The 26610-nt window shown below is 43.1% G+C and overlaps 1 protein-coding gene across 2 annotated transcripts in view; it reads right to left on the bottom strand.

Moving 5' to 3' along the window:
• Window positions 1-25951, bottom strand: part of serpinh2 (serine (or cysteine) peptidase inhibitor, clade H, member 2) — a 125956-nt gene extending 100005 nt beyond the window's left edge. Inside the window, exons 1-5 of one of the 2 annotated variants that reach the window (XM_069518510.1) lie at window positions 21680-25951; window positions 21492-21573; window positions 8396-8575; window positions 8179-8254; window positions 4860-5035 (exon numbers count right to left, since the gene is read on the bottom strand). Coding sequence is in view for 1 of the 2 variants with exons in the window: in XM_069518509.1 (XP_069374610.1) it covers window positions 8179-8231 (53 nt within the window). In the remaining variant the exon portion in view is untranslated. The remainder of the gene's footprint in view (window positions 1-4859; window positions 5036-8178; window positions 8255-8395; window positions 8576-21491; window positions 21574-21679) is intronic. The other variant, XM_069518509.1, reaches the window with a different exon arrangement.
• Window positions 25952-26610: the final 659 nt, after the last annotated feature.

Raw genomic sequence — 26610 nt, 5'->3', positions numbered from 1 at the left:
AATTTAGGACTGAAATAACATTGTTACAATAGCTAAGGAGCCAATACGCATCTTTCACCTCCACCAACTGTTCTGCCTCACATCCCCCAGTGTCTGTAAGGTTGAGACAGTAGTTACACGAGTTTGAACATGTTCTATGGAAGTTTTCTCTGGCTGGTGGTGGCAATGCCAAACACCATTGCTGTGTTTACAAGAGGTTATAATACGCCCACTGAGCTGCACTACTTCTTCAGGGCAGACTGGATACTACAGCGACTTGCTCGTGGAAAATACAAGATGGACCAGAAAGCGCTGGAGACAGCAGAGTAAAGAAATGAAACTTCTTTATGAACCTGCAACATTTTTACTGAACTGGTGCCAACACTGGTTATATATCAAAAGCAAAAGATTACATGTGGAGCCTTTAAAGGCAGATTTATTGTTTAAAGGGTTGACCAATTGTTTCATTTGGCAGATTAATCGGTGTTGCTCCAATAGTGGCATCATTGTGCATTGAGGCTCCACATAACGTCCAGCCAGGGCTTTTTCTACCATTATAGAATATATAGTTTGTGTGGTCACATGGCATTAAGTCTATTTTAATCACTTCTCTCTTTAATGTGCATAACTGCAGACAGCACATTCTGCTGCTGTCTGTGAATTAACTCCATCTATTAATATACAGAGGTTGCATTGCAGACAGGGAATCTAATTGAAGATAGCATTTTATTCGAGTTGTAGAAAAAAATGCTGAAAAGCATGACAGTAACTTATTTTCAACTGTTAACGAACAGTGTCCGATCCCTTAAATCTAACTACGCCAAGGATGTTATGTTTTCACTCCTGTGTGTGAGTCTGTTGGTTCTGTTTGTTTTTTCTTGAGCAAGATTACACAAACTCAACTCAAAGGATTTCCACGAATCTTAGGGGAAGGATGTGGTATGGGTCAGAGAGGAATCCATTACATGTTGGCATAGATGTTACATTGTTAAATAGGGCGTTTTTCAATATTTTCATTGATTTCTCAGAGAATAATTAATTGATCTAAATTTTTTTAAATCTGACAGTATGTGCAATTTGGTGCAGATCCAATTGAAAAACCGGATTAGGTGAATTGGTGGTTTCATAAAGTATGACTTCTCTATGTAGAGAAACTGCTAGCTTAGTTTTAATCGTACATTCAATTCTTCTAAAATTCTTGTCGATTAAACCTACACACTGAGAAAGCAGCTCCCTCCTCAACCAGGCCTCAATCTCCTCAGCATCATCAGAGAAAGGACGACAGAGGACAAGATGACTGACATCCCTGTTCTTCATTCTTTCTAAACTTAACTCTGTACTTTGGTGTCAGGAAGGAAATGAAATAAAATGTATTCTTTACTTTTGTTTCAAGTGAGATATTATTGAGTTCATACAGCGACATTAGCTTTTCTAGTTAAATTTTTGGCTTAGAATAAAATACATTTCTAAAACAACCCCTGGTAGCAACAGGACATAGTTTACCCAGAGAAAAAGCTGGTCAAGGTAATGTCATTGTATATCCGTGATGATTTTGTTTTGTTCATTTTGTAAAGGCAGCTTCATTCAGTGATTATGAACGGGATAAAGTTGCTGTAGTCCAGCATTATGAATGTTTTATCTCTGTGCATTTTCCTGCTTGAAACTATGATTATTGCTTTGGTAATAATTATAATAATACATCGGTGGACTTTTAACTGTTATGAGTGAAATAAAAACGAGTGAACTGCCCTTCTGCAGCATCAACATCATGGCTCCTCATAATGAAAAAAAGACAACAACTCTGTCAGGCTTCTCGTGTGTGTGCTCAGTATTAGGCACAGATGTTTGTCGAATGTGGATCTTGGGAAAAGAAAAAGAAAACATGGCAACGTGTCAGTGCTCAGAGGGGTGTGATAGAAAGGTTGAAAATGAATCCCTTTTGCACACACACATACACACACTCGCATCCATTACCCGCCGCCCGAGCCCCCACCCCAAACCCACCCCCCATTCTCGTGGGTGTCGGAGTGAGAAATTAAATTTTTCTGATGAGAAAGTTTTTCCTGCCCCCATTTCTCTCCTCCCTCTCTCTCCTCCCATCCACTCTTTAATTTATTTGCTTATTTATGAACTATTAATTTATGCGGCGAGAGAGAAATTAACAGTGGTGCAGTCAAGTGTTGGGGCTGCCGCCACGCTCACGACAGATGATCATCGTAGAGGGACTGGCAGGAGTCACACAAAGACACCTAACAGAAACACCATGCACTCACTCGAAGGGAACACAAGACAGGTGCTGCATATCAATTGGCACAAAAATAACTGTCCGTCAGTTCTGTGAAGGAAACAACAAAGTTCCATTTTAATTGTTACATCTGAGCCGGAGCACCCACAACCATTACTGACAGTGTGGGATCAGGTGGTGTGTAACATGTTTAATGTGAGGAAAATTAATTGAATAATCCATTTCGACTATACAGATCTATCACGTTCTGCTGACAATGTTTTCACTATCACAATAAGCACAGAGTCATGCAGAAAAACACTTCTTAGGTGAATGAAGACCAACAAAACAGTTTAATTCACTATTAAATCCTCTTTGTTGCCATGAAAACCGAACAGTTTGGTTTTTGAAGCGATAAATTGAACAGGAAACATTTTTGGAAACGATTTAATGAGTCTAATTGTTTAAGACCATTTTGTCCAACAGCAAAATGCTATATCCCGACAGGACTGTTAAAAGATTGAAAAGGGCCATATTTACGGGGCAAAACACCATTTCTCAGCAATAACAACATACTATAAGTGGATTTAATAAAATCATATTTTTATGATTCCTAGCTCTGACTACGCCTTTCACAGCTATATCGCCACTCTATCCTTTTGTGCTCCAGCCGACATTCACATGCTTCTCCTCAGGTTCCCACGCCCACACCACCCCAGCATGCTACACATTTATCCAGTCTGTCATCCAGACAGTCAGTCAGTAATTCAGTCAGTCAGTCAATTAGGCGAGGCAGTCCATCAGGCAGTTGGCGTGGGCGAGAATAAAACCGACGCGCAGACAGGCCGGCCGGCCCCAAGGGGGCAACGGAGTACGACGCGACCCGTGCCGCCTCGTTAATAGGTTAACTGGCACGTGTGGGCGGTCGATGACTGTGTTTACGCGTGTCTATGTGTGTGGGAAGGTAGAGCAAGAGGGCGGAGCTACAAGTGAGTGACAGCGGCGTAGGCGGTGGGCTGTGTTTCAGTGGCCAGGGAGCCCACCCCAGGGAAGGTGACAGTGTGTGTCTGAGTGAAATTGAGTGTGTAGCAATGTGGTCAGCTGTGCTGGCATCTACATGGATCACAGAGAAAAGCGCCTGTGGGTGGACAAGCTGTTTGTCAAACACTCTGTTTCCATTTAGCGTGGACAAGCGGACCACACAGGGCACAAAATGATCACCGGGAATGAGTGCCATACCCTTCGCTGACCGGTGGTCACCTTCAGACGGGAAGAATGTGCACCTTTCACTTTGATTTTGAAGTACGTGTATATTCACCTATCATGGTTGCCTTAGTTAAAATTAGTTGTGTGATATGTGATATTAATAACTAATACAATTTTGATTTTCATTGGATGTGGATTTTCTTCTTGGGTTCTAATTTGAATTATTTATTTGTTAAATGTATTAACATCAACACAACATTAACACAACATTAAAATCCACTTCCATTGAGGAGGCAAGGTTTATGACCAATACTGCAGCCAGCCACCAGGGGTCGATCGAGACGCTTTGGCCTTACTTTTAAGGAACCAGCATGTCCTACATCTAAGCCTTTAAATCTCATCTGACGTACATTACTTTCAACTCATGACTTGCAGATGTTAAATATTTTCCCTTCAAACTTTCTAAAATTACTTGTAGGATAATTAAACACAAGCGTTTGTTCTGTTTATCTGCCTGTGCAACGCAGACTGTATAAAGCTGCAGTTTTCATTATTTAATTTTTTTTATCCACTTTATAAAGCTGCAGGTGGTCGTGTAATGGTTCTTTTGTTCCAACTGTTCCACTTACTGGACCGCATGGGAAAATTTAGATGATAAAACACTAACCTCCCTGCACAATTAATGTCAAAGTGCCCTTGAGCACAGCAGTTAACCCAATATTCTGTGGCAGGGGATTGTGGTTGTATTGAGTAATGACATCATCCAGCCTGTGTGTGTATGTGTGTGTACACTGTTTTCCAATCAGTAAACCAACACATCAAATAAGTATGTTTCTTAAAGTTATCATACCTGGTTAAATGAGGATTAAAGGGGGAAAAAAATCTGTCTGACTTCGGGATTATTGACATCGACCAACCTGCTGATTTGAGCGTGCCATTATTGGCAGGGATAACAAGGAACATGAACTAATTGGTACTCACACACACATGCACATTCACAAGACAGATGGACCAAGCAGACACATAATATCTCATCGGCATATCATGGGGCACACACAAAAACACACACACACACACATAACATAAGCCCCCTCCAGCGTCCCAGATAGACTGGTCCAGACCGGACCTGTCCTCACTCTGATGATTGACGGCTTGGCCTAAATGAACTGCTGCAGAGCTTTGTGCGTGTGTGTGTGTGTGTGTGTGTGTGTGTGTATTCAGAGCTGTAGGGGGCTACCAAAGTCAGTTATTGATCCAAAGGGCCCCTTAAAGCTACTAATCAAATGAAGCGGACGCTGAGGGGACACGAGAGGCACTTCAAAGTTTCTCAAGTTTCTTAGGCTTGTACACAAAATGCGCACACACAGACACACACGCATAGAAGCAAACTGAACAACAGATTGACAGTGTGTGTGTGTGTGTGTGTGTGTGTGTGTGTGTCTACACGTACCCCAACAACCTCCCTGTCTGTCTGGGCCATCCATCAGCCTCAGTGACTGATAGGTTAACTCCAGCAGGCCCGGCTCCGCAGATGGACTTTTCCCTGCCGCTAAAGCCCAGAGGGAGAAGCCATCACTGTGCCAGTGCCTCTCAGAGAGGCTGGGCGTCTGGACAGAAGCCCTGGAGCTTTGAGGGGTGACACAGAGAAGGATCAATGGTAGACTTCAAGGATCTTGGGCCTAAAAGAATAGATGTGTATGTGTATATATATAAGATGATTGAGGACTGATGGAAATTTAGTAAAGATGTAAAGGTAGGATGGATAGATAGAAAAATATGGTTTCAAAAGAAGATCTATAAGACAAGTATGAATGTGCTGACAAACCACAACCAGCAACCACCAAAAGCAACGTCTAAAAGATAAAATACGTCACAGGGATCGAATTTAGCTCATGAGTCAGTTCTGTGTCATTCCGTTTTTCCCCAAACCCCTCGGCTGCAGAATAAAGAAGGAAAGATTTACAATAATCTCCAGGAAGAATAGCAAATTGCAGCCATTTGGAAAAGACTACCCAGTGTGTTGCAATATGCCTTGGTGCAGACCAACAATACAGCATAATCACTGTTCCCACATCTGTCGACGGGGTTAATCAATGACTATACAGTGAGCGAATAGACTCCTGATTCCATATGCCCGGCAAAGAATAGACAATCATTGACTAATCAGAACTTGATAGAAGCCACCTAGGGTGGAGAGCAGCTGCTGTGCACAGCGAGTCCAACTGTAATCACATTATGTATTATTGATCTGCTCGAGCGAGGATTATGGGTTCAGATATTTCTACCGAGAATGAGAACAGTCACATTTTTCAAGGTCACATTTGAAAAATTGAAGAGTTGAGGCTGAACCAGACAACTTTGGGTTTATTGATATCAATCCATACTTTGATCCATGATAGAAAAAACATACATCCATTCCTTTCTGGCAACGTGAGGCAGAATAATTCTCATGAATACTTTCCTCTCACACACAAAGTATACACACACACAAAGAAAGACACTTGCTTATTAGAGGTGGTGCTTTCGGCATCAGAAGTGTAGCTGCAAACTGTCCACACTGCACTGCAGAGATATTGATGTCTTAATACAATAAAAAGCAAAATAAACATTATTATCCTGATCGTTATAATTATCTGCAGCCCAGAGGCTCAAACTGAATTATTCATAGAGTGCTTAATTAAATGGGTAGACTAGGCTGTGTGTGTCTGAATTACTATGTGTATGTGCGTCTCTTTTGCCCGATGCCTTTTGGACGGTTACGTTAAATGAGAGTAAACATTCAATCATTCTGGAGGGAATGAATGAGAGATGATGCAGTGACAGACACGGGGGGGGGGGCAGCGTGCATGAGAGAAGATGAATGGATTACACGCGCATCCGCATTCGCCCTTCACTGTGGTTTCCTTTGAGGAAAAGGAAGACAGACAGCCGTTTAATGTTTCAGAGCGACAGGGCTTTTTTGTACACTTCTTACATTTAACAGCTGGCACAGTACGCAACCAGTCACTGCACTCCACAGCGCCACTCATAAAGCCGTAACACACACACGCTCGCTCGACACAAAAGTGCGTAACAAAGCTGAATGCGACACCTCAAATGCAGTCAATAGTAAAGTCAAGGCCGCAGCAGTTAAATGGCAGCACAGCAGACAGTTATTACTTCTCTGTCACTGTGATTACTTTATCAACCACTGAATGAAAGTACTTCCTTCGGCCCAGTCACTGATATTACTCTTGGAAAATGTAGATGGAGTCACCGAGCCAAGGGCACACAGACACACAAACACAGCCTCTAATAGCGGCAGGCAAACTCTAATGTGTAACAACTTTTAGATGCAAAGGACTCCCAGAACCATCTGTTGCATGATCGACTAGCACGGAATTTACATATGTCCGCACTCAGTGACCCTCACGTAAGCAAATACAGCTGATATCTAAACATTGTCCGATGGAGAATGAACATGAAACGCACACATGCATATGAGATTTCTCACACAACTGCAGACGAGGAGAGGTCCCACTTATACTTTCCCCTCATACACATATAGTCATGTTGGGCCTCTGTCAGCGCTTGCTCTGTTTCTGTCATCTTTTCCTCAGATATTAAATGTGGGGCTGCTGCAACACACACACACACACACACACACACACACACACACACACACACACAAAATGTAAAAACCAACGACGTGCTGATGTGCCAACAGGCGTAGTCTGGATGCTGTGGTAATGTAACAGCCCATTCACTTTAATATGCATTAGAAGCAGGGCTGCTTTTTCAATACACCCTAATGACATTTGGTAGGGTCCACTAATCAGCCTCGCGGGACGCCCTGGACCCCTGCTGTCTCCCCAAACCTATTACACACACACGCACACACTATTCTGAGTGTAGGCATATACAGTATAAATATATATATATATATATGTTCTGTGGAGTCTCCAAGGATGCGCTGCCTGGAAAGAAGATAAAGACAAGAGGAAAGATGCATTTTCGGTGTGAATGCATTGCACAATACATACATTTGTCACACAAAAAGCAATTTTGAACTGTCCTCCCAAGGCTAAAGTGAACATACTGTACACAATGAACAGACAGAAGGGGGGAAGGGGGGATTGAGATGGTTGGGGGCCCCTGGGTTTGAGTCATTATGCTGGCCTTACCTACACCACAGAATGATATATTACAACTGCTCGGTCTATGTTGTGTCCAAACTTTGGAGGTCATTTTTGAAAAGCTGCCACAGTAACAAAGAACAAGTGGACACTGAGCAGGGAGAGACAGCAAGGCCAGACATTATGGACACACTCTAGAACATGGGGACAAAAGACAATCAAAATCCAAGCTTGGATTGGAATTATACCCCACAACAACAACATCAACTACACTCATGTCAACTCCTACTAACAGCACTGTGTACTGTGTGACCGTCTGGCACAATCACACATATGCGACTGTAGCCGTGGGAACCACTGCCTGTAGTTCACTTCCAGTCTTTGCGTACAAAGAGGGGAATATCGCAGGTAGAAGTTCAGTAAAGTTGACCTCCACGCGGAGCCGCGCTGTCATTTGCCTCCCCACTGAAAGCAAATGTTTTATTCCCTCATGAAAGCTTGTGTTTTGGTTACAAATTAAGTTGTGTGATGTCATAACAGATGACAAAGGGAAACGGAAATCTGTAAATAAATATTAGAACTTGTTCGACTTAGTGCCACCATCTGGATTTGATTATAAGTTGTAGTAGTAGAAGTAAATAAACAGGGACTCACCAGGACAGGTGAAAGTCGGTGGTGGTCGCACGTTGTTCCCCCCGTTCCTCCATTTCTCCTGTATTACTTCACCTAACTGTCAAATAAAGGCGAGACACGTGAAAATACACCCACACACACTTTTAGCATGGTCTGAACTAGCACTAGCGTCGCTGGACAAGCTGGTGACGTGGCCCAGAGACACAGCAACAGTCAAAGAAAAGGTCCATAAACTCACCGCGGCAAACTTCTCTTCTCCCGGTTTATTTCCCCGCTGCTCTGGTGTTTCGCGATGTTCAGTCACGTGCGTCCTTTTGTTTTGGTCGACTTCCTGTCCGTGCTCAGAGCAGCTGCACACCTTGATGAGCTCCACCCTCTGATTGGCAGAGCCCGACCAATCAGCACAGAGGGATCATGACTGGCGTGAGACCCAACAAATCAAAAAGCCATGGTGAAGAGCGCCTTGATTAGGAAACTGTTTTTTCTCTCTATGAGGTGAATTTAATTCGTTCAGCCAGTTGTTTCAACAATTATTAGAAACATTATAAAGCTGTGAAAAACAAATAGTCAAGGAAAACTTTTAATTGACTGTGGTATGAACAGATTTCTTGTTTTAGTGAATTTATATATCACTGGTATGTGCAGTTATGTGTCTACATTACATAAAGTGTCCTTATTGTTTTGAAAATAAGCATTTAACACATTTAGGGAATTTAAAGTTGTGAATTTTTTATGACTTTATCTTCATTTACCATCACCTCCATATGGGCCATGTAAAGACACATGCACCAAGTTTAACACATTGGAAATATATGTGTATGTATATATATATATATGCAAAGGTTTCCAACTATATCCAAAACGTGCACACAAAACCACCCACACACACACACAAGAAAGAAACATGTAGAAAGATCCGGTTGGCAGGGTGCAGGAGCGGTGCCTCCACTGAATACTGAGTGATTAGGTTTAGAGTTTCAACCTTGGGGCAACAGGCTGAGAACATAGGGGGGTGTGTGTGTGTGCGTGCGTGTGCATGTGCGTGCGTGCCCTAGGCCAGGAGTGTTATTGTACCAGTTGCTGAGAGTATTGTTTCAGCCCTGAAGTGTCTCTGTACACAGCGATCCGTTGACCCCTCCCTGAATGCTCTTAAAATTGTTTTCACCACCAAAGCTTTTGCACACTTTCCCATAATCACTTAGAGAGAGTATCACTTTGAGGGCAATTTCGCCAACAGAGAGGAACAAGGACGTTCTTTCATTACACTTTTATTTATCTTCCGTCCTCTTTGTTGTTTTTGTCATTAATTTTGGCTCTGTTACTCATGCCCATATCCACTGACAGCAATATTAGCACTCTATAATGTATAACTTCTATTCTCTTTTAACTTTATTCCTTTATTTTAAACATCAGTCTTATTATAGATTACCTCATCTATTAGCTTAAGCACATATTCCCTAATGTTGTGGTAAAAGGCAGATAACCCAAAAACATTTTGTTGCTAAAACATATTGCTTTTATTAATGATCGCTTGAAGCCTTTTACTATGGATTTGTATTATGAATTACAGTGAATCCATTAAAAGATTCCTTATATCAGCCACAGAATGTGTCATTAGTGTCCTCTGTGCAGTATAGCTGCATGTTTACCCTTCCTCACAGTGCTTATTGTCATCATTTTTCTTGCCAAAATGTTCCTTCAAGAATAAATCACAGCTGTAAATTAGGGTTTGTTTGAAGGGAACAGACACAATGGCTTCCCCTGCAGCCAATATGATCTCTAACTTACAATCCACCTAGAATGCCCTTTCCTTTTTTTTTTTTCATGCTATAGAGCTAATCTAATATTAGCTCTGCTCGATGGAGGTAGATGACCTTTGAGTCAGGGTACTTTTAAGTCCGCCATGGCCTGAACAACTAATGGTGTATGTATAGTCCAAGCCAGCAAGCACAGAGAGCTTCATTGGCTACTTAATGGGGGCTGTTTAATCGAATACACCCCCTCACTCAATTTCCTTGTCTTTTTTTATTGGTAATGATTTTCAAAGGGGAGAATCCACTCAGTGTGTGGAGGAGAAGGCAGAGGTGGAGAGGCAGATGTACACTCTGATCATGGGAGAGAGAGAGAGAGTGTGTGTGTGTGTGTGTGTGTGTGTGTGTGTGTGTGTGTGTGTGTGTGTGTGTGTGTGTGTGTGTGTATGGGGCCCCACTGCTCAAAGAGAATAAGACAATGGTGTTAGCTGCTGGCACTAAAGGCTTATTATCGGGGGCCCCTCCTCAGCTAACACACACAAACACACTTACATGCACACACAAACACACACTCCAGCTGGGACGGTACCCAGTGACAGGCACTAAGACTCACAGATGCCCAGGTGGTGCAGGAAACCCTGGAGCTCTGCCCAGACTGGCACAGGAGAGACTGCCTACACGCTTAAAAGAAATGAGCGCACGCACGCTCGCACATATAGAGATGCACACCTATAGTCGCAACAGATTACACACACACACACAAGCTCATGTTCCTACCGACTGACACAAACGCAAAAAACCCCCCCAACTCCCCACCTTCTCGCAATTAACACTGCTCCTATAGCTGGAGGCACAGAGGAAATGAGGTTTTGGTTTTGTAACTATGCATGTGTGTGTGTGTACGTGTGTGTAAGACTGAGTTGTAAGAGTGTGGAAGGATTAAGGAGGAGGTGGGTGGAGGGTTATGGTTGGTGGAGGAAATATAATGTGTGGCATGGAACTATGTACTCAGGGTACGGTAATGACTGAGTGCGAGAGTCTGTGTGTGTCGGCGTCCACGTGTGCCCGGATGTGTGCGTACCCGTGAGTGTGCATATGTGCGCCTGCTTTAAGTCGTTCCCACCCATTCCCTCTCTAAGTATCATGTTCAGAGGCTGCAGTTCATTCCTGTCTGTCTGATTGTGTTGTTGTGCAGTCATGGCTAATTACCTTGATAGTCTGTTGACAGCGTTGAGACAATTAAACAGCCAAATGGAAAACAGGACGGGGATCTTGTCTGAAATGTCCTCTCTGAGAGTTGAACCAAAAAGTGATTCATCTCCAACATGTGTTTATAATAGGAAATCGTTCACAGGCAAAAGGGATGGAGTTTGTTTAGCAAATTGGAGGATGCCCACTCCGATGTTGGCTCCAGCGTCAAAGTGGCTTTGTTTGTTGAGACATCTTCGTATATACATCTCAAAGTTTGAAGAGGAACAGTATTTTCAACATACTCATAAACTCCTGTGTATTCCAAAGTCACCTTGTTTACTCAAGCTCCAGATGCACACCAAAGACGAGCCATTACTTATTTTAGGTAGGCTGACAGCATCCAGTTTACTTTGACAGAAAAATCTGTCAAAGCAAAATAAATGAAATCCTAACCTGCTTTTTTTATATGTGGCCTAAAGAGCACAAGCGAGGCAGTCTAGTGTTGCGAGAAGAGAAATATGTGTTAGGCAATTCATTTTAAGGCTTTCATTTCATTATGAAATGCATATTCTGAATGTCTGAATCTAATAGCGCACTCCCATGAATTTGGGCAACTCACAAGAAATAAATTCTAATAAACAGAATGGTCAAATCAAAGAGGCAATGTTGAGGTTTTTTCATTCTCAAGTATGCATCAAGCTAAAAAAAAAAAAGTCCTGTGTGTAAAAATATCTAATAAAAATATCTAATAGCATTATCTTCTTTCTTTGGATGCTTCTTAAATGTTGTCTCATTTCAAGCCCCACACATCGACAATAACATTTTTTAATTTACACAGGATCAGAGTCCATTTTTGTCATCAGGCTAATTTAACTGATTTCAACGTGTTATTGAACACTACTTCAATTTTTAAATTAAAAAAAATTAAATTGTAAATTACTAAAAAATAATAAGTGCACTCAAATTTGAAATATTAACACTAAACTTAAAGTTTATTTTGATTTAAGTATATCTGTTGTGTGCACCCACTTAATGTAATGAAATTTTACAGATGACCCAGGGACACATACATTTTACCTAACAATTTTTTCAGCACAGCTTCTAAATCAGGCTTCCAAACCAAGCTAAACATTAATCATCTAGGTCTTTTCTAAACTTGTACACATCCATCGTTACGAGTAACCTGAACGTCCTGTATAAGTGCTCCTTTAATTATCTCAACAACAACTTTGACTCTTTTTTTGGAAACATTGCCATATTTTTTTCTCTGACCTTGTATTTCTGTGGTCTGGACTTTATTTACCTCCACCCCCCTCAGTTCTTTTTCAGACCACCGTTTGAGGCCACGGCGAGATGTTTAAACATTTTAAAAACAAGCCGGCTGTGCGTGAGAGCAGCAATCATGCTTACAAATCCACCCACATTGTTTGAAGAATTATCCTTCAGAATGATATTCTACACCTGCATGGTTACAGTGCAGGTTTTACATAATCAGCCTAGCTTTTCTGAAACCATATTTCTCCCATCTGCAGATTTCATGTATAATCTTCGCAGTAACTGAGAAATATGCATTTATATAAGGCAGGTCTGTCCCATAGGTGATAGCAGCATCTATTATGTACACTTGGGACATACAAGTGGAATTTGAATAAACATGATTAGGGAATTAAGAGGGTTGGGGGGGTTAGTGACATTTGAAGGAAGGGGATGAACTGAGAAGAGCTTTAAAGATGCATTATGGGATTTCTAACAATGATTCCCGGCAGTTCTCATTAGATAGAACGCTTTTGATGCAAACAGAGGCAAACAGGAGAGGGGGTGACATGGAACAAAGGTGAGCAGAATTTAAGTCCACAACATCAGGCATAAATCGCACTACATGTGTTGGCTGAACAACCACTTCACCCTTGGGAGTAAATAAATCGTGGGTATGCACACAAAGGCTCTAATTGTTGCCTGTGAAAAACAATCTCTTCACAACCTCCTGCTCCCAGCAACATCCAGTGCCATTGTTGCCGCAGCGTTTCAGAAGCATACAAATATTCTCAAATGTATTTCAGCCTCTAATCGTGATCAATCTGTGTCGAGAGCACCGTCGACATGGTGTCGCTAACTCAGTGGAATAAACATGAGCGGGGGGGGGGGGGGCGGCCGCAGGGCGAGACTGGCACCGCAGTCGATGTCGTTACTGGTTCCAGATTGGATCCTCAGGGGTTGTGGCGGGTGCAGGGTGAACGGGTGGTACAGTTGGCAGGGTTGGCACACACACACCCTCAAGCCCTAAGTATGCGTGTGTGTGTCTGGCTCTTGGTGTGTGTTGGCAGGATGTGTGCTGGCAGCACCTCACCCCTCGTCTGACACCACTACAGTTGGTCCCCTCTGGATATCCTTCACACACACCTCACTCCCCTGCTCTTCAGCCTGACCTCCTTCCTCCCCATCTCATCCAGGGATGAAGCACGGGTGCCTTCTTCCCACTTTCCTTCTGCTCTCCTCCCTCAATCATCTGTCCATATCCTACTTTCCATCCATAAACCTGATTCTGAGTTTTCATAGGCCAGTACAGACACTTTATATTCTAAAGATGTCCAATATTTTTTGTTGCTATAGCAGACGTTTAAATGAAAATTTAATTCACAAAAAATAGAACTGACCAATAAAATAATGGAACATAGCCTGTGTAGAAAATAAAACTTTACTGCAGGTTTTACAGGCTGTTTTCAGGCAGCTGTGGTCAGAGAGGAACTGCCATCATATTGGCAGTGGATGCCAATATATGATATGAAATAAAAAGCAACGACTGCCCACTGTAACTGCAGATCATATATCTGCCTAAGTATTTGCACAACAACATCCATCCTCTCTGCTTTGTTTCTGTGAGGGGGTTGTGCCTTACACCAAAAAGTTTTATTAAACACATTTTCTATTAATATTAAGTTTCCCCATGAAGGAAAAGCTCATATATCTAAAACTGTTTTTATAATAATATGATAAGCTGCAGAATTTGTGGCGACAGCAGGTTCCTGCTCTTCCATCAGCCCTCCCAAGCCTCTGATCTCGTTGTTCCCTCTCTGTTCCTCATCTGTTCTACATTCAGGACAGTAGTCAGCCTGCTACCCTGAGTATTTTCTTTATTTACCATAGGAAGCCTCAGACAGCTCCAGTTTAAAAGAGGCAGCAGACAGAAGGTTCTGGATAGATCAGCCCCAGGCTAACAGGAATACATTTTGTTCTTGAGTGTGTGTGTATGTGTATTGTGAAGGTGAAGGAATTGGGGCACAATGAAGGACTGGGGGGGCGGGGGGATTCTGAAACCATTAAATTATCTTTGGGCACCAAACGGCACATCTGTGCAAAAGTGAACTCAAAATGTACCGTGAAGACACATTCTTTCTCTCCTCTGTTCTGTTCTAAGTTGCTCCACTGCCCCACCCCCATGGTGCGCCCCCCCTCCCCGAAATCTAACCTCCTCCTCCCTCAAGACACCCCTCACCCCACCCTCGTCCCCTCCCTGTGTGCCTCTCTGTGGCAGATGGGCACTGTGTGTGACAGCAGGGTCATTGGGTCACATCCACATGGGGTAGGGCTCTCCCTTCGTGCATGTGTGTAATTTGACCTTTTTGCATACACACATGTATTTGTGAGTTATTTGTCATGCATATGCATATATATATATATATATACTTATATGTGTAGATGACCATTTCTGTGGTATATCTCTATTTATGAGTGTGTTGTTTGATATACTTATGTGTCACTAGTTCTGTGGTATATCTCCAACAGTGTGTGTGTGTGGGTGCACGCGTGTATAGCCATGTACAAGGGAATTGGAGGAAATGGTTCACAACCCCAAAAATGGTTTGTAACCTTAAACAGCCCCTTATACCCTCACCACACACACATGCACATATACATCCCCACTATTCCTCCAGTCTCAGACATGACATGCGTGACTGTGTCTGTGAGGCACAGTCACGCATGTTTTCATGAGTGTCTGAGCATCTGTGTGTGTGTGTGTGTGGAAGAAAGAGATGCAGACTGGGTGGATGCGAGTATTTATATGCGTGAGTGTGTATCTGAAAGAGATAGAGTGTGTGTGTGTGTGTGTGCGTGAGAGAGAGAGAGAGGCCTGAGGGCATGCTCATCAGCAGAGAGACATAGATTTGCATAATGAAATTCCCTCTATCTCACCGCCACAGAGGACGAAATAAAACAAGACCCTTAAAAAGCCCTTTAAACACCTAGGTGAATACAACAAACAAACACACGCACACACGCTCGTTTATCCTTCAGACCATCAATACCTCGAGCCTCACAAGAGGCTTTGGAAACGCGTTACTATAGGTACCATCGCTCCTGTTGTGTGTGTTTGAGTGTGTGCCCTTCTCTTGTGCATGACACTTGTTTTGCTCTGTGTGACAATAACTACCGAGCCACTCTGCTTCACAACTGCATCTGAAAAGCTACTGGAATACAAGTATGTTTGGGTCTTTCATAATCCACATTAAAATCAGCAGCACAGAAAACCTTTTGTGGGAAATCTGACCTGGTCATTCAGTGGAAGAGTCCGCTCTTAAATGAGCATCATGCGAACGCCCCCGTTTGCATGTGTGTGTCTGTGAGAGTGAGGATCTGGGCTTTCATGCACCACGGTGCTATCAGTGTAGCTGTCAGGCGAGATGATAAAGGCAACCGGGGACCTTCACATGTGAACGCCTGGCAGACAGGAAATCTCCCATCACCACTGTTCTCTGCCTGCCTGCCTGAATGTAATGTGGTACATGCTTCAGCTGCACACAGAGGGGGGGGAGGGAGAGGGAGACGATGAGGCTGGAGACGGCGGCAGTGGCGCTGGTGGTGGGGAGTAGGCTGGGGAGTGACCGGTCGATAGAGGAGAGGAGGTGAGGGGCACAGAAGGAGGCTGAAGGAAGGAGGAAAAGGAGAGAGAGAGAAATCAGTTGTTTTTGGACACGCTTCATTTTTCCTCCAAAGGACTCTGGCAGCTGTTGTGTGTAATTGTGAGGGGTGAGGAGAAGGGGGTAGAGGGGAAGGGAGGGAGTGACAGGGGAGAAGAGAGGGGAAGAGAGACTTGGGGAGACGGGGGATGCCGTGAAAGCAGCAGGGAGGAGAAGCATCCTGTAGCTATTATGGTGGAAACCTAAAAGGAGTAGTGTGTGTGTGTGTGTGTAGAGGAGGGTCAGTGGGTTGTCGGATCCATACAAAGACCACCTGTTTCATCGGAGGAATAAAACAAAAACATAGATCGAGCATGTCGGCAAACAAGGACAGAGGCAGCAGAGGATGTCACAGGTCTTAAGGATGTTATTCCTATATACTGACAGAGAACAGACCTTTTTGAGGACGCAGATGTGTGACTGTAAACTTTTACAGACATGATAAAGCCTGTTTGATTAGCAGCCACGTTGAGCCAGCTCTCTGTCACCTCCAATCATCTCCATCAGCACTCATTTTGTGCATTAGCCCGGTCAATCACAAGGTCTCAATGCAGCAACCCAGGAGCTACCATTAGGAGTGCTCAAACCAGCATTAGCCCTGCGTGAACAAATGCCGCCCCCTTATTTTTTTCAATGAGGCCACTTTGTTGACGCAGCAGGGGTCCCGATGCAGAGGACTCTGGTTTAAAACACAAATTGGTTCCAGCAACAAAGCTTAATTTTTACTAATGTAATATAATCCCGCGCTGCAATGGCTGAGCAAGATGACACATTATGTTTGTAACATGAATACAAACTGGATTTCTAAAGTTTACCGATCGATCAGTGAGATCGAATGAAAATTGAAGGTCTCACAAAGTTGTTTTGCGTTTCAGTCAGCAGCAAGTCATCGGGTCAAGATGGCGATGTGTGAAACGAAAACCAAAGGGTGTTATTGCTGATACCAATATATTGTGCACAAAAAGCATCAACTCTGCTATGGATACATCTGGCGTCCACACTGCTCTGGAGTTTTAGAGCTGCTAAAATTGAGAAGCCTGAAAACTCTTTAGTTTTTAGTCTGGAACTGAGATGTTTGGGAACGACGATGTAATCACTCACAACCTCTTGCTAATTGGGTGTTTTTGGTCTCGATGTGGCCTTCGCTGATTCTTCAGGCTCCTGTCACATGACCGCCTTCCAGACAACCAGCGTCAGCCTCGGCTACCAACACAACATGGATAATCAATTACAATTGTTGCACACCCTGTTGTCTTTGCTAACAGCTGTTGTGCAGTTAAATTCGGCTAATTACTGCTCTTACTTTTCACTATTTGTTTTTATATGTAGCCTAGCTCTGTCTGCAACTAACAACCCAATGTTTCCTGTTTACACTGCCACACGCATGCCTTCCACTGCATGATCCTGATAATATGCTACATTGAGACGCATGTCAAATGTTATAAGGTTTGTGTTGTTGCCACCGTACCTCATCGTCCCATCACACACAGTGTTGTTGCCATTTTCAGGGATAAAAAAGCTCCATGTGTGACTGCGTTTTCTGTCAACCATCATCAATTGGCCTGTAAGTGCAAGTGCATGTGGCACATTTATAGAGTGCGTTGGGATTCCTACAAATAACTGCTACCAACTGGCGGGTGATAGATCCTGCTGACAGCGCAGTAACTTTCTTCCTAATGATAAAACAAACAAACACATTTACCCCAATTAGCAAAGAGTGTAAATATCGATCTAATGGAAATATGACATTGAAATATGAGAACTGATTCTAATAAAGAGAAGTTTTGGATTGCAAGTGAGTATTGATCCACACACTACTATAGCTCTAATGTTGTTCAAGCTTTAATTTAATAGGTAATTATATTATTGCATGTTTCTAATGTGAATTTTCTGAAAATATACATCTGTCACTTGTTGATACACTCTGGATGTGTAAACTGTGACTATATGAGCCTTGTACGTCATTTCTCAAGGAACTCTATGTGCGTAATATGTCTTGTAACATGGGCATGTCGGAGCATGCACTCGCTTCCCCACCATGTGTTCAGTGTGCTCACAAACGCATGTGTATGTGCAGTATTTGCAGGTGTGTCTATGTAATTATGTAAGTACTTTGTAGTTAAGTGTCTGTGTAATGTGCTCATGCATAACGTGTTTGAAAGCACAGCAGCATAATGATCCCCTATTGCCTCAACTGTGCAGGATGTGTGTACAAATGTTCCATGGTTGTTTGCATTTATACTTAAGTGTGTGTGTGTGTGTGTGTGTGTGATCACCAACATCCCAGTGTACTTGTATGTGTGTTTAGCGGTTAAGTATGCATAAGTACTCTGTGGTGGTGTATGTGCATATATGAGTGTACCTAATGGGTGCATGTTGGTGCATAATGTATTTCATGAATGAATGTATGCATTTGGATGTGTGTGTGTGTGTGTGTGTGTGTGTGTGTGTGTGTGTGTGTGTGTGTGTGTGTGTGTGTGTGTGTGTGTGTGTGTTGGCATGTGTGAAATTCCACATTTCCCCTGCATCAAAGTCTTACATGTATGTTCCGTATGTGTTTGTGTGTATGTACAATACACTGCTTTTCGAAATGCTTTATTTCAATGCTTTTTCAAATCCATCGTCCCCCATTTAGAGATGCTGGAGTGTTTTTTGACCCACGTCCATCTCATCCCATCAACGCTGGCCCCATCACAGAGATAAAAAGTCTACGCCGCAGCCAAACTTCTTAACCTGCGCCACTTCACAACACTCTTCTCCTGCTATTACCAACCACTTACCACACCTCACACACCAGCTCCAAAATCAATACTTTCACTACGTGTGTGGTAGTGGTGGGGGGATTGCCATCCACCCCAGTTTGCTTTCAAAGCAAAACACTCTATCATTGACCCCCCCCTCCCCTCCACACACACACACACACTCACACACACACAGTCTCCACTTAACTACAAGCACCCCTGCTCCCTTCCGTTCCTACAACTGTTCAAACACTCGCATACACTCACACCCGCATCTTTGAAACAAAGCGTGGCGAACACCTTTGTCTGTGGCCAGCTGCACGGAGAGTAATCTGAAATGTGCGTACTTTGAACGCAGGGCACGCACGCACACACGCATGCGCACACTCACATAGACAGACACACACACAGATAAACTTAATGAGGACTTGGTAAATGTAAAGACCTAACCTTACTGATGTCATTGGTACAGTGAGGAGCAGGGCCCCTTTGGTATGCTGGACACACACACACACACACACACACACACACACACACACACACACACACACACACACACACACACACACACACACGTCCAGATACTAGACCTTGTGTTCTGTTTCCTTTGGCAACGGAAGTTCAGTATTTAAGAGCACTGCTAGACAAAACAAATACCCTTCTGCACTCCTCTGTCTCTCCCTCCCTCTCCCCCATCATTCTTTCCCTCTTTCTCACCCCCTCATTCTCATGTCTCTGTACATTTTTCTCCACGTCATCATCTCCTATTCTCCTCCATGCTCTTCTCACCTAGCCCCGTTTTCCCTTCCTTTCTTCCTCCCCCTGTCGTATGCCCTCTCTCTGCCCAGTTCGCACACTAACACGGCTCAGTGCCTCCCTGGACACACACCATTCTCCATGCTCATTGTTCCCCCTGACAGCTTTTGTTGTCGGGAGAAAAAGTGACCTCTCCCCCCCATCCTCCCTTCTCCCCAGCATCTCCCAAATTCACCGACTACCCCCTCTTGTCCTCCCTGCCTCCCTTCACCCCTCTTCTCCCCTTTACCGTCGGCCCTCGCCGCCACTGGTCCACACACATTCACACACGCACATTCCACAGGCGTAAAGGTCAAAGGGTGCAGCTGCCTCAATAAAGAGATGGGGGAGGGAGAAACGGGGGAGAGATGGAGAGGGAGGTGAGTTACTCATTCAGTTTCCTCCCTTTCTGCACCAGGCAGAAAGAGTTAGAGCATCAGGGTTGGGGGGATTTTGGGGTTTGTGGGCTGGCGGGGGGTTGTTAGGAAGACGGGGAGATTGGCTGGTTTTTGGGCTTGTTTTCCAGCATTTGGAATAGCAGTTGTTGTACCTCTTTCTCACACTCTGTTTACTCTCTTTGGCTGCAGCAGATGTAAACACAAGCGGTTGGTTACAGCGATTTACCAGAAAGGATCCTTGGCTGCGTCTTCATTGTGTTTATGATGAGCAACATGCTGGAGCTGCTGTTGGCTGATGGACAAAATCATCCACCGCTTGTTTTCCTTTTTTTTTGGACTTATGTTGGACTGAAAAGGCCAATTTTAAATTCTAGAATCAGAAAATGGTCAGTCTCATCACCCATCTCTAACAATGATGAAGGCTACATCCATACAACTTCATTCTAGTTTGAAAATCGATCTCTGTCCACATGAGCGCTTTGGCTCCATATCAGTTCACATCCCCGTCAATGCTAACACGCCAGAATCCTGCACAGCAGAATTTAACTGCACAACAGCTGTTAACAAAGACAACAGGGTCAGTAACACTTGTAACTCATTACCCATGTTGTGTTCTACACTGGTAGCCTAGGCCAATGCTGGTTGTGAGTGTCTAAGTCATAGCTTGTAAAAATCTCTGTTTCTACTTGTCCCACTAAAATGCTGTACCACAGTTTTCAAACTAAAATGAGGCCAGCAAACTTCTCTGTTTTAAGTACCATCACACATACATGTAGCAGAGGTGATAGTAGTATACGTGAAGCATTAGATATCTATATTTTTCCTTTCCTAACCAGTTCAACCATTCCTTGTTGTACGTTATCCTCTGTCCCTTGTCTTTATTTTCCCTTTTGAATTAGTTTATAATTTTTGGAAAGCTGGTAGAGGAACAAAGAAAATCAGGAGAAAGAGAAATTGTATGAGAGACAACAAAGGTCTGTGTCTGGATTTGATTGAGGACATTGCTTACAAGGCTTATCAATAAAAATAAATAAATAAACTATTTAACAAATTAATCGAATACTGATAATATGCTTAATAAAATGGAATTCAAACTGTCAAAGATAGCCCCAACCTGGCGTGATCTGGAAGCCAAATGATCACGCTTCCTTGACAGTTAAACAAGTGACTTACGCTGGACTCACACACATGCATTGGAAGCTCTAACCCAAACAGTGCACGTCATGAGTTGTTGAACTGCATTGCAGTTCCGTTGCGTCACGTTGCTCAGACTGCGTGCAACTTTCCATGTGACAATGGAGGCACCAGCCAATCAAATAGTATTAATTCAAAAGAGGTGGCAGAGGCAGCTGGTGAAGCTGGTGTCTATTCATTGGGGATTTCATATGCTGTGCACTTGAACTCCATTGATAGCTAGCAGGGCACATCAACGAACGCCAGCCATGGTGTGTATCCCAAGCAAGAAACAGTGAGCCCCCTGAGAGTTGTCAAGTTTTGACTCACCTGCAGCAGCAGGAATGGTGTCTCTATCCCCCTTGTGATGTAATGGGACAGCTGGAGGTTAAAAAGTCAGATGGCATAGTCCCTGTATCGGACACATTTCAAAACACTGAATCAAACATTTACTTGTGTGAGGTCCCGAATACAGATGATGCACAAGGAGAGTTCCAATAAACTTTAATTTGACTTACAGCGGTGCAGTCAGTGCAGAAGGAGGCAGTCACATCAGGCAGAGGTATCCACAATATAAGGTAAAGTCAAAAACTCATGTGGTCGTACATTCACAGGGAAGAAACACAAGGAGAAATGCTGGTAATGAGGATTAAACCCTTGGAAAATAGTGGTAAAGAAGAAGTGAGCCAAGAGACGCTAAACACTAAACACACAGGTCAGGACCGACAGTGGTGAAACCAATCAGGTAATCAACCAAGAGCAGGAAAGCAGGCAGAGACAGGAAGTGAAGTGCTCTGAAACAAGTACAAAATAAAAAAAGGAAGTTATAAAATCCAACTGACAGACATAAATGCAAAAACAAGTGAATTAATAGGCAAGTCAAGTTTATTTATGTTGCACATGTAACAACAACCACAGTTGAGCAAAGTGCAATAAAATGAAAAAAGACACAATGGGAAATACAAGAAAAGAACAAGAATGAAATAAAAATAATAATAAAAGAAATGCTAATGTGGATAAAATCAACTTAAGAGCACTCAACATGAGAATCTTCAGTCTATTGAATACTGTATGTGGATAGAAGTGGAGGACTTCATTGTAAACGGTTGGCTGTAGAATTAAGAATTAGGGACGCTGTCCGAATGTCCAGCCCCTACATGTTGTGCCACCCCACACCTAAACGCTCTGACGCTTTCTGTTGTTTTGTGGATGTTTCTAAACTTGAATCTACCAAAGTAAAATAAACCACAGCTCAAAGACTGAAACCTGACAGGCCCCAAAATCTTGAATGGGGCCTTTTCCACTTGCTAAGAGAAATATTTCCACAGGGACACATCGTGGATCTGTGGTTGTTTGAAAATGACACATTAACCTTTTCCAAACTGCCACTCTCATGTGATGATTGATATTTTTAATATCAGAAACACAGTGGCGTGTTAGTGGAGGTGAAATATATTTGATTTAATAACGTTTAAAAAACCTGGCTCTGGATCACAGTAGCCGTCCAGGGACTCTCACTTCTAAAATCAGGGAATGAGCCAGGGAGGAGAGAGAGAGAGAGAGAGAGAGAGAGAGAGAGAGAGAGAGAGAGAGAGAGAGATGGTCTCTCACCGACTGCTACTACCTGCAAAAGCTAATGGGAGGCTCCCACGGTACAAGTGGTGTGAAATCCTTCTTGATGGATTGAAAAGTGTCTTTAGAGGATCCGAACGCTCGCCTTCTTGAGCACCTCAAAGGGTGTGGCGCTAACCGGAATGACTTTGGCATGATCGCGTTTAGACGTGGCTGGGTGAAAATTCAATCAGATCTCCTTTGAACAGGCTGCGCTTTGAACTCGGCCCGGGCGTCGTTTAGAGAAAAGGTCTCATGACACAATTTGATCGTGGAAACGTGTGCAGGTAGAAATCCGCCTCCCCGTGGTTAGCCCGAAACTTTGAACTGAACATGAAAAACTTCCCAGCTCTTCATGCAACCTGTCATCTTGTTATGCACACACTTCCTCGCGGCAATGATGATGCATTAAAGACTTGAAATCGGTGTGACGTGCACCAATTTGTATGATGAAAACCGCTCTGTATCTTGCATGTTCACTTTTTTAGTTTTTTGCAAAACAGAATAAGTTGTCAAAGTTAATTAGTTTGGCTTTACAGTGCATAAAGTTCTAGTATATTTCCATCAAATTGCAGGTGAAATAAACAGATCAAATTCAGCGGCTAATCCTTGTGAGTTAAGTATTTTCTACCTCCTCTGCAGGACGGTCAGGGACAGAACAGTGAACCCAGCTGGAAACTCACAATCCAGAATCACAGAGAACGCTTCGCGAGGGCTATCTGCATATTTTTTGCGCTTCACTCGCCTGAACTATAAGCGGAGGTTTTTCATCTCAGTCTAGGAAAATGTATGCAAATCAAGTTGTGGCACAAACAAGCCCTCTACGACGAGCCCCGCTCATCCAAATAGAAGCCCCCTTCATCACCAATCGCGAGAGCAGAGCTGTTAAGACTAATCCAGCAAGTCTGGCACCCGTACACCCTAAAGCCCCGACGTAAGGGGAGCTTTTTTTCTGATCTGATTTGAAAATCTAAGATAGAAAAGCCTTTCTGCTCTCTGGCTGTCCCTGACGTAGGTGTGCAATGACAGGGGTCTTTCAAAACACTGAAATTGCACAAGGGGTTTCATGCTGTTTTGTAGATACCAGGTGTAGAAATATAGAACTATGGGGTAATGCTGCACTGTTTGAGGATTGTACCCCACCTTAATTCATGAAAACACTCACTACTGCATTTAATATAACTTTGATTTTTTTTTTAATCCTCTGATATTTTAATATAGTGTGAGGGAGATGATATTCTTTTCATTCTACCACTTTTATCTGATAAAGTTTAGGAATGTATTAGCTTCTAAGGAACCCTCATTTCAATAAAAAATATTTATTGGTAAATGGTTTTCTTGTAATGTACAGTCAGTAGCACAAATATTTATTTTTTTCACATTAAATCTCGAGCAGTCCTCAATATGCAGTGATTGTTTCATCATTACCTGACTGGCAGCGCCTTGGGGCTTTGTGTCCCTTCACATAAATGTTCCGCTCTTTAAAGAGAGGGGAAGCAGCGACGTGTGAAGCTGTTAGACCAACGAGAAGCTAAGATGCTTCTTACAGGTTTGTGCAATAATCATGTAACATTGTGAAAGAAATAACTCTTCACAACGGCTGCACAACTAATCTGTACTTTCTGATTTGGCCATTTTGTGTATTTTCCTACTGCAAACTGTCATCAAGTCGGGGGCTCTGCGTCCTGCTCAAGGACACTTCAGCAGAGGGAGTTTGTGAACAGTCAGCTGAAGGATTGTGGGTTTCTAACCACAGGACCACCCTGACACAGTAACATAGCTGCTTTGTCAGAGAGCAAAAACATTCCTGCAGTTTCAAGAAACTTGAAATCTTTTCTATATATATATATATATATATATATATGTATATACACACATATACACACATACACACACACGTATACATATTGTATGTATGTGTGACGTTTATGTGTATATATATAATTTACACACATATATACATATATATATATTTACGTATAATACACACACACAGTAAACTGTCAGATGAAACAATAGAAGGGTGTTTTGGAAATAAACTTGAATCATGACACATCAGAACGTCTGGGTTGTTTTTACTGGGTTAGATTGGAATTTCTCTGAGAATGTGGTTTATGTAAAGATATGCTCAGGTTTGTTTATTGGATCTGGGTGGCTGTGTGTGTGTGCAATGTATCTGTGTACACAATCTGTCTTGTTGTGCTGTACTGGTGTATATTTCTTGTGTGTGTGTGTGTGTGTTTGTACGTGTGTGAGACAGCGATGCCTGTTACCTCACCTGGATAAAAGTGTAATTTCTTTTATCTTAATAACCAAACTAGAGTTTTGACACTGGAATTCTCCAAATGACAAAGTTAAAGATAAGTTGCACCATTGCTGTTATACCACAACATAAAAACTAAATAGATGCAGTGGGGGGAAACTGAATAATGTGTATTTCAGTTCTCAATCAGGCTTTGTCTATTTTTGTGCCCCCACAAAATAATAATGTATCATTAGCTGAGGATGTACTGTTTGACCTCGGACATTGTGGTAGAACAGTTAGTATCACATCTTTAGATTTGAAGTAAAAAACAAAAAAGAAAACCAAAAACAAATCTTGTCTAATATCGAGTATCTCCTATACCTCAGCCCTGTGCACATCAGAGAAATCCAAAGCTTGACAGGCCTGCCGTGCCTCGTTACTGCTGCCGCGCTGTGATTGGACTTTCTGTGCCCGTGGGACCGTTTAGCAAATGGTCAACTTGATGTCACTACTCTAAATATTGTGATGATCTTATTGTTGAACTCATACACGGAAAGAACAGAGGAGATCTTTCCAAAGCAGCTGAAGATCAACTATAAGGGTGGTGCTTTTTAACTGAACACAAGCTACTTTATGTCCTGCAGCCTCAGTGTGTGTGTGTGTGTGTGTGTGTGTGTGTGTGTGTGTGTGTGTGTGTGTGTGTGTGTGTGTGTGTGTGTGTGTGTGTGTGTGTGTGTGTGTTTGTGTGTGTGAGGCGGAGGGGGATGGCGGATAACACAGCGAGTGGTTTGCGTGACAAGCAGGCATTACAGAACTTTTTGCCTGTCCCCAACAATGAGGGCGACAGTGGTGCTATCCACTCCACAAATCAATCATCTGAAATTAATGCTGTTATATCCTCCAGCCAAACGCCTTAATGCACAACACCCATCCCACCCCACCCTGAACCCCCAACTGTGTGGCCAAGCTCTTTCCCAACCGTCTTTCCCATCCCTCCCTCTGCCCCTCGCTCTCTCTGTATTTGCAGCTGCACTTGTCACCGGGCCTGTTATTAACAGAAAAAAAAAAAAAGTGTCACTCTTGAGAAAGTGAAAGGTTTGGGGAGCGGTGTAAGGAGCGAAAGCAGGAGCTGGAGAAAAAAAACAAGGAGTCAGGTGGTGAACAAGGGGAGAGACTGGTTGGGAAAATGGTGGAAAAGGAGACTGAGGAGAAATGTTGCCACTGTAAAATCATGGATTCTCTGCTGTGGTTTAATTACTCTCTGTCATGAGCTGCCTGTCCGCCTCCTACACACGGAAAGGTCTTTGCATCCAATCAAACAGCTTGACCTTTTAACCCTTCATCTCTTCTCCAATCATGACATTTCAGGTCTGTCAGGTGCGAACCGTCCCTGCACTCTGCGCCCCCCCCCCCCCCGTAAGGTGTTAAGGCGCGGCACTACATTAATCACACAGACGGTGTAATCACAGCAGTTTCACCCTGATATCCGTATGCAGATTCCTGGGTGCACTTCTCTGATTTAGAGCGCTGTCTCCGTCTGTCCCCGCTTCTCCCTCACTCTCCACTTATCCTTGACCTTCGCTCATTCCCATG

This window comes from Paralichthys olivaceus, chromosome 22, assembly GCF_024713975.1.
Source record: "Paralichthys olivaceus isolate ysfri-2021 chromosome 22, ASM2471397v2, whole genome shotgun sequence".
Classification (NCBI taxonomy): Eukaryota; Metazoa; Chordata; class Actinopteri; order Pleuronectiformes; family Paralichthyidae; genus Paralichthys; species Paralichthys olivaceus.
The sequence above is the reverse complement of the archived record's forward strand: the minus strand, read 5'-3'. Positions and strand labels throughout refer to the sequence as shown.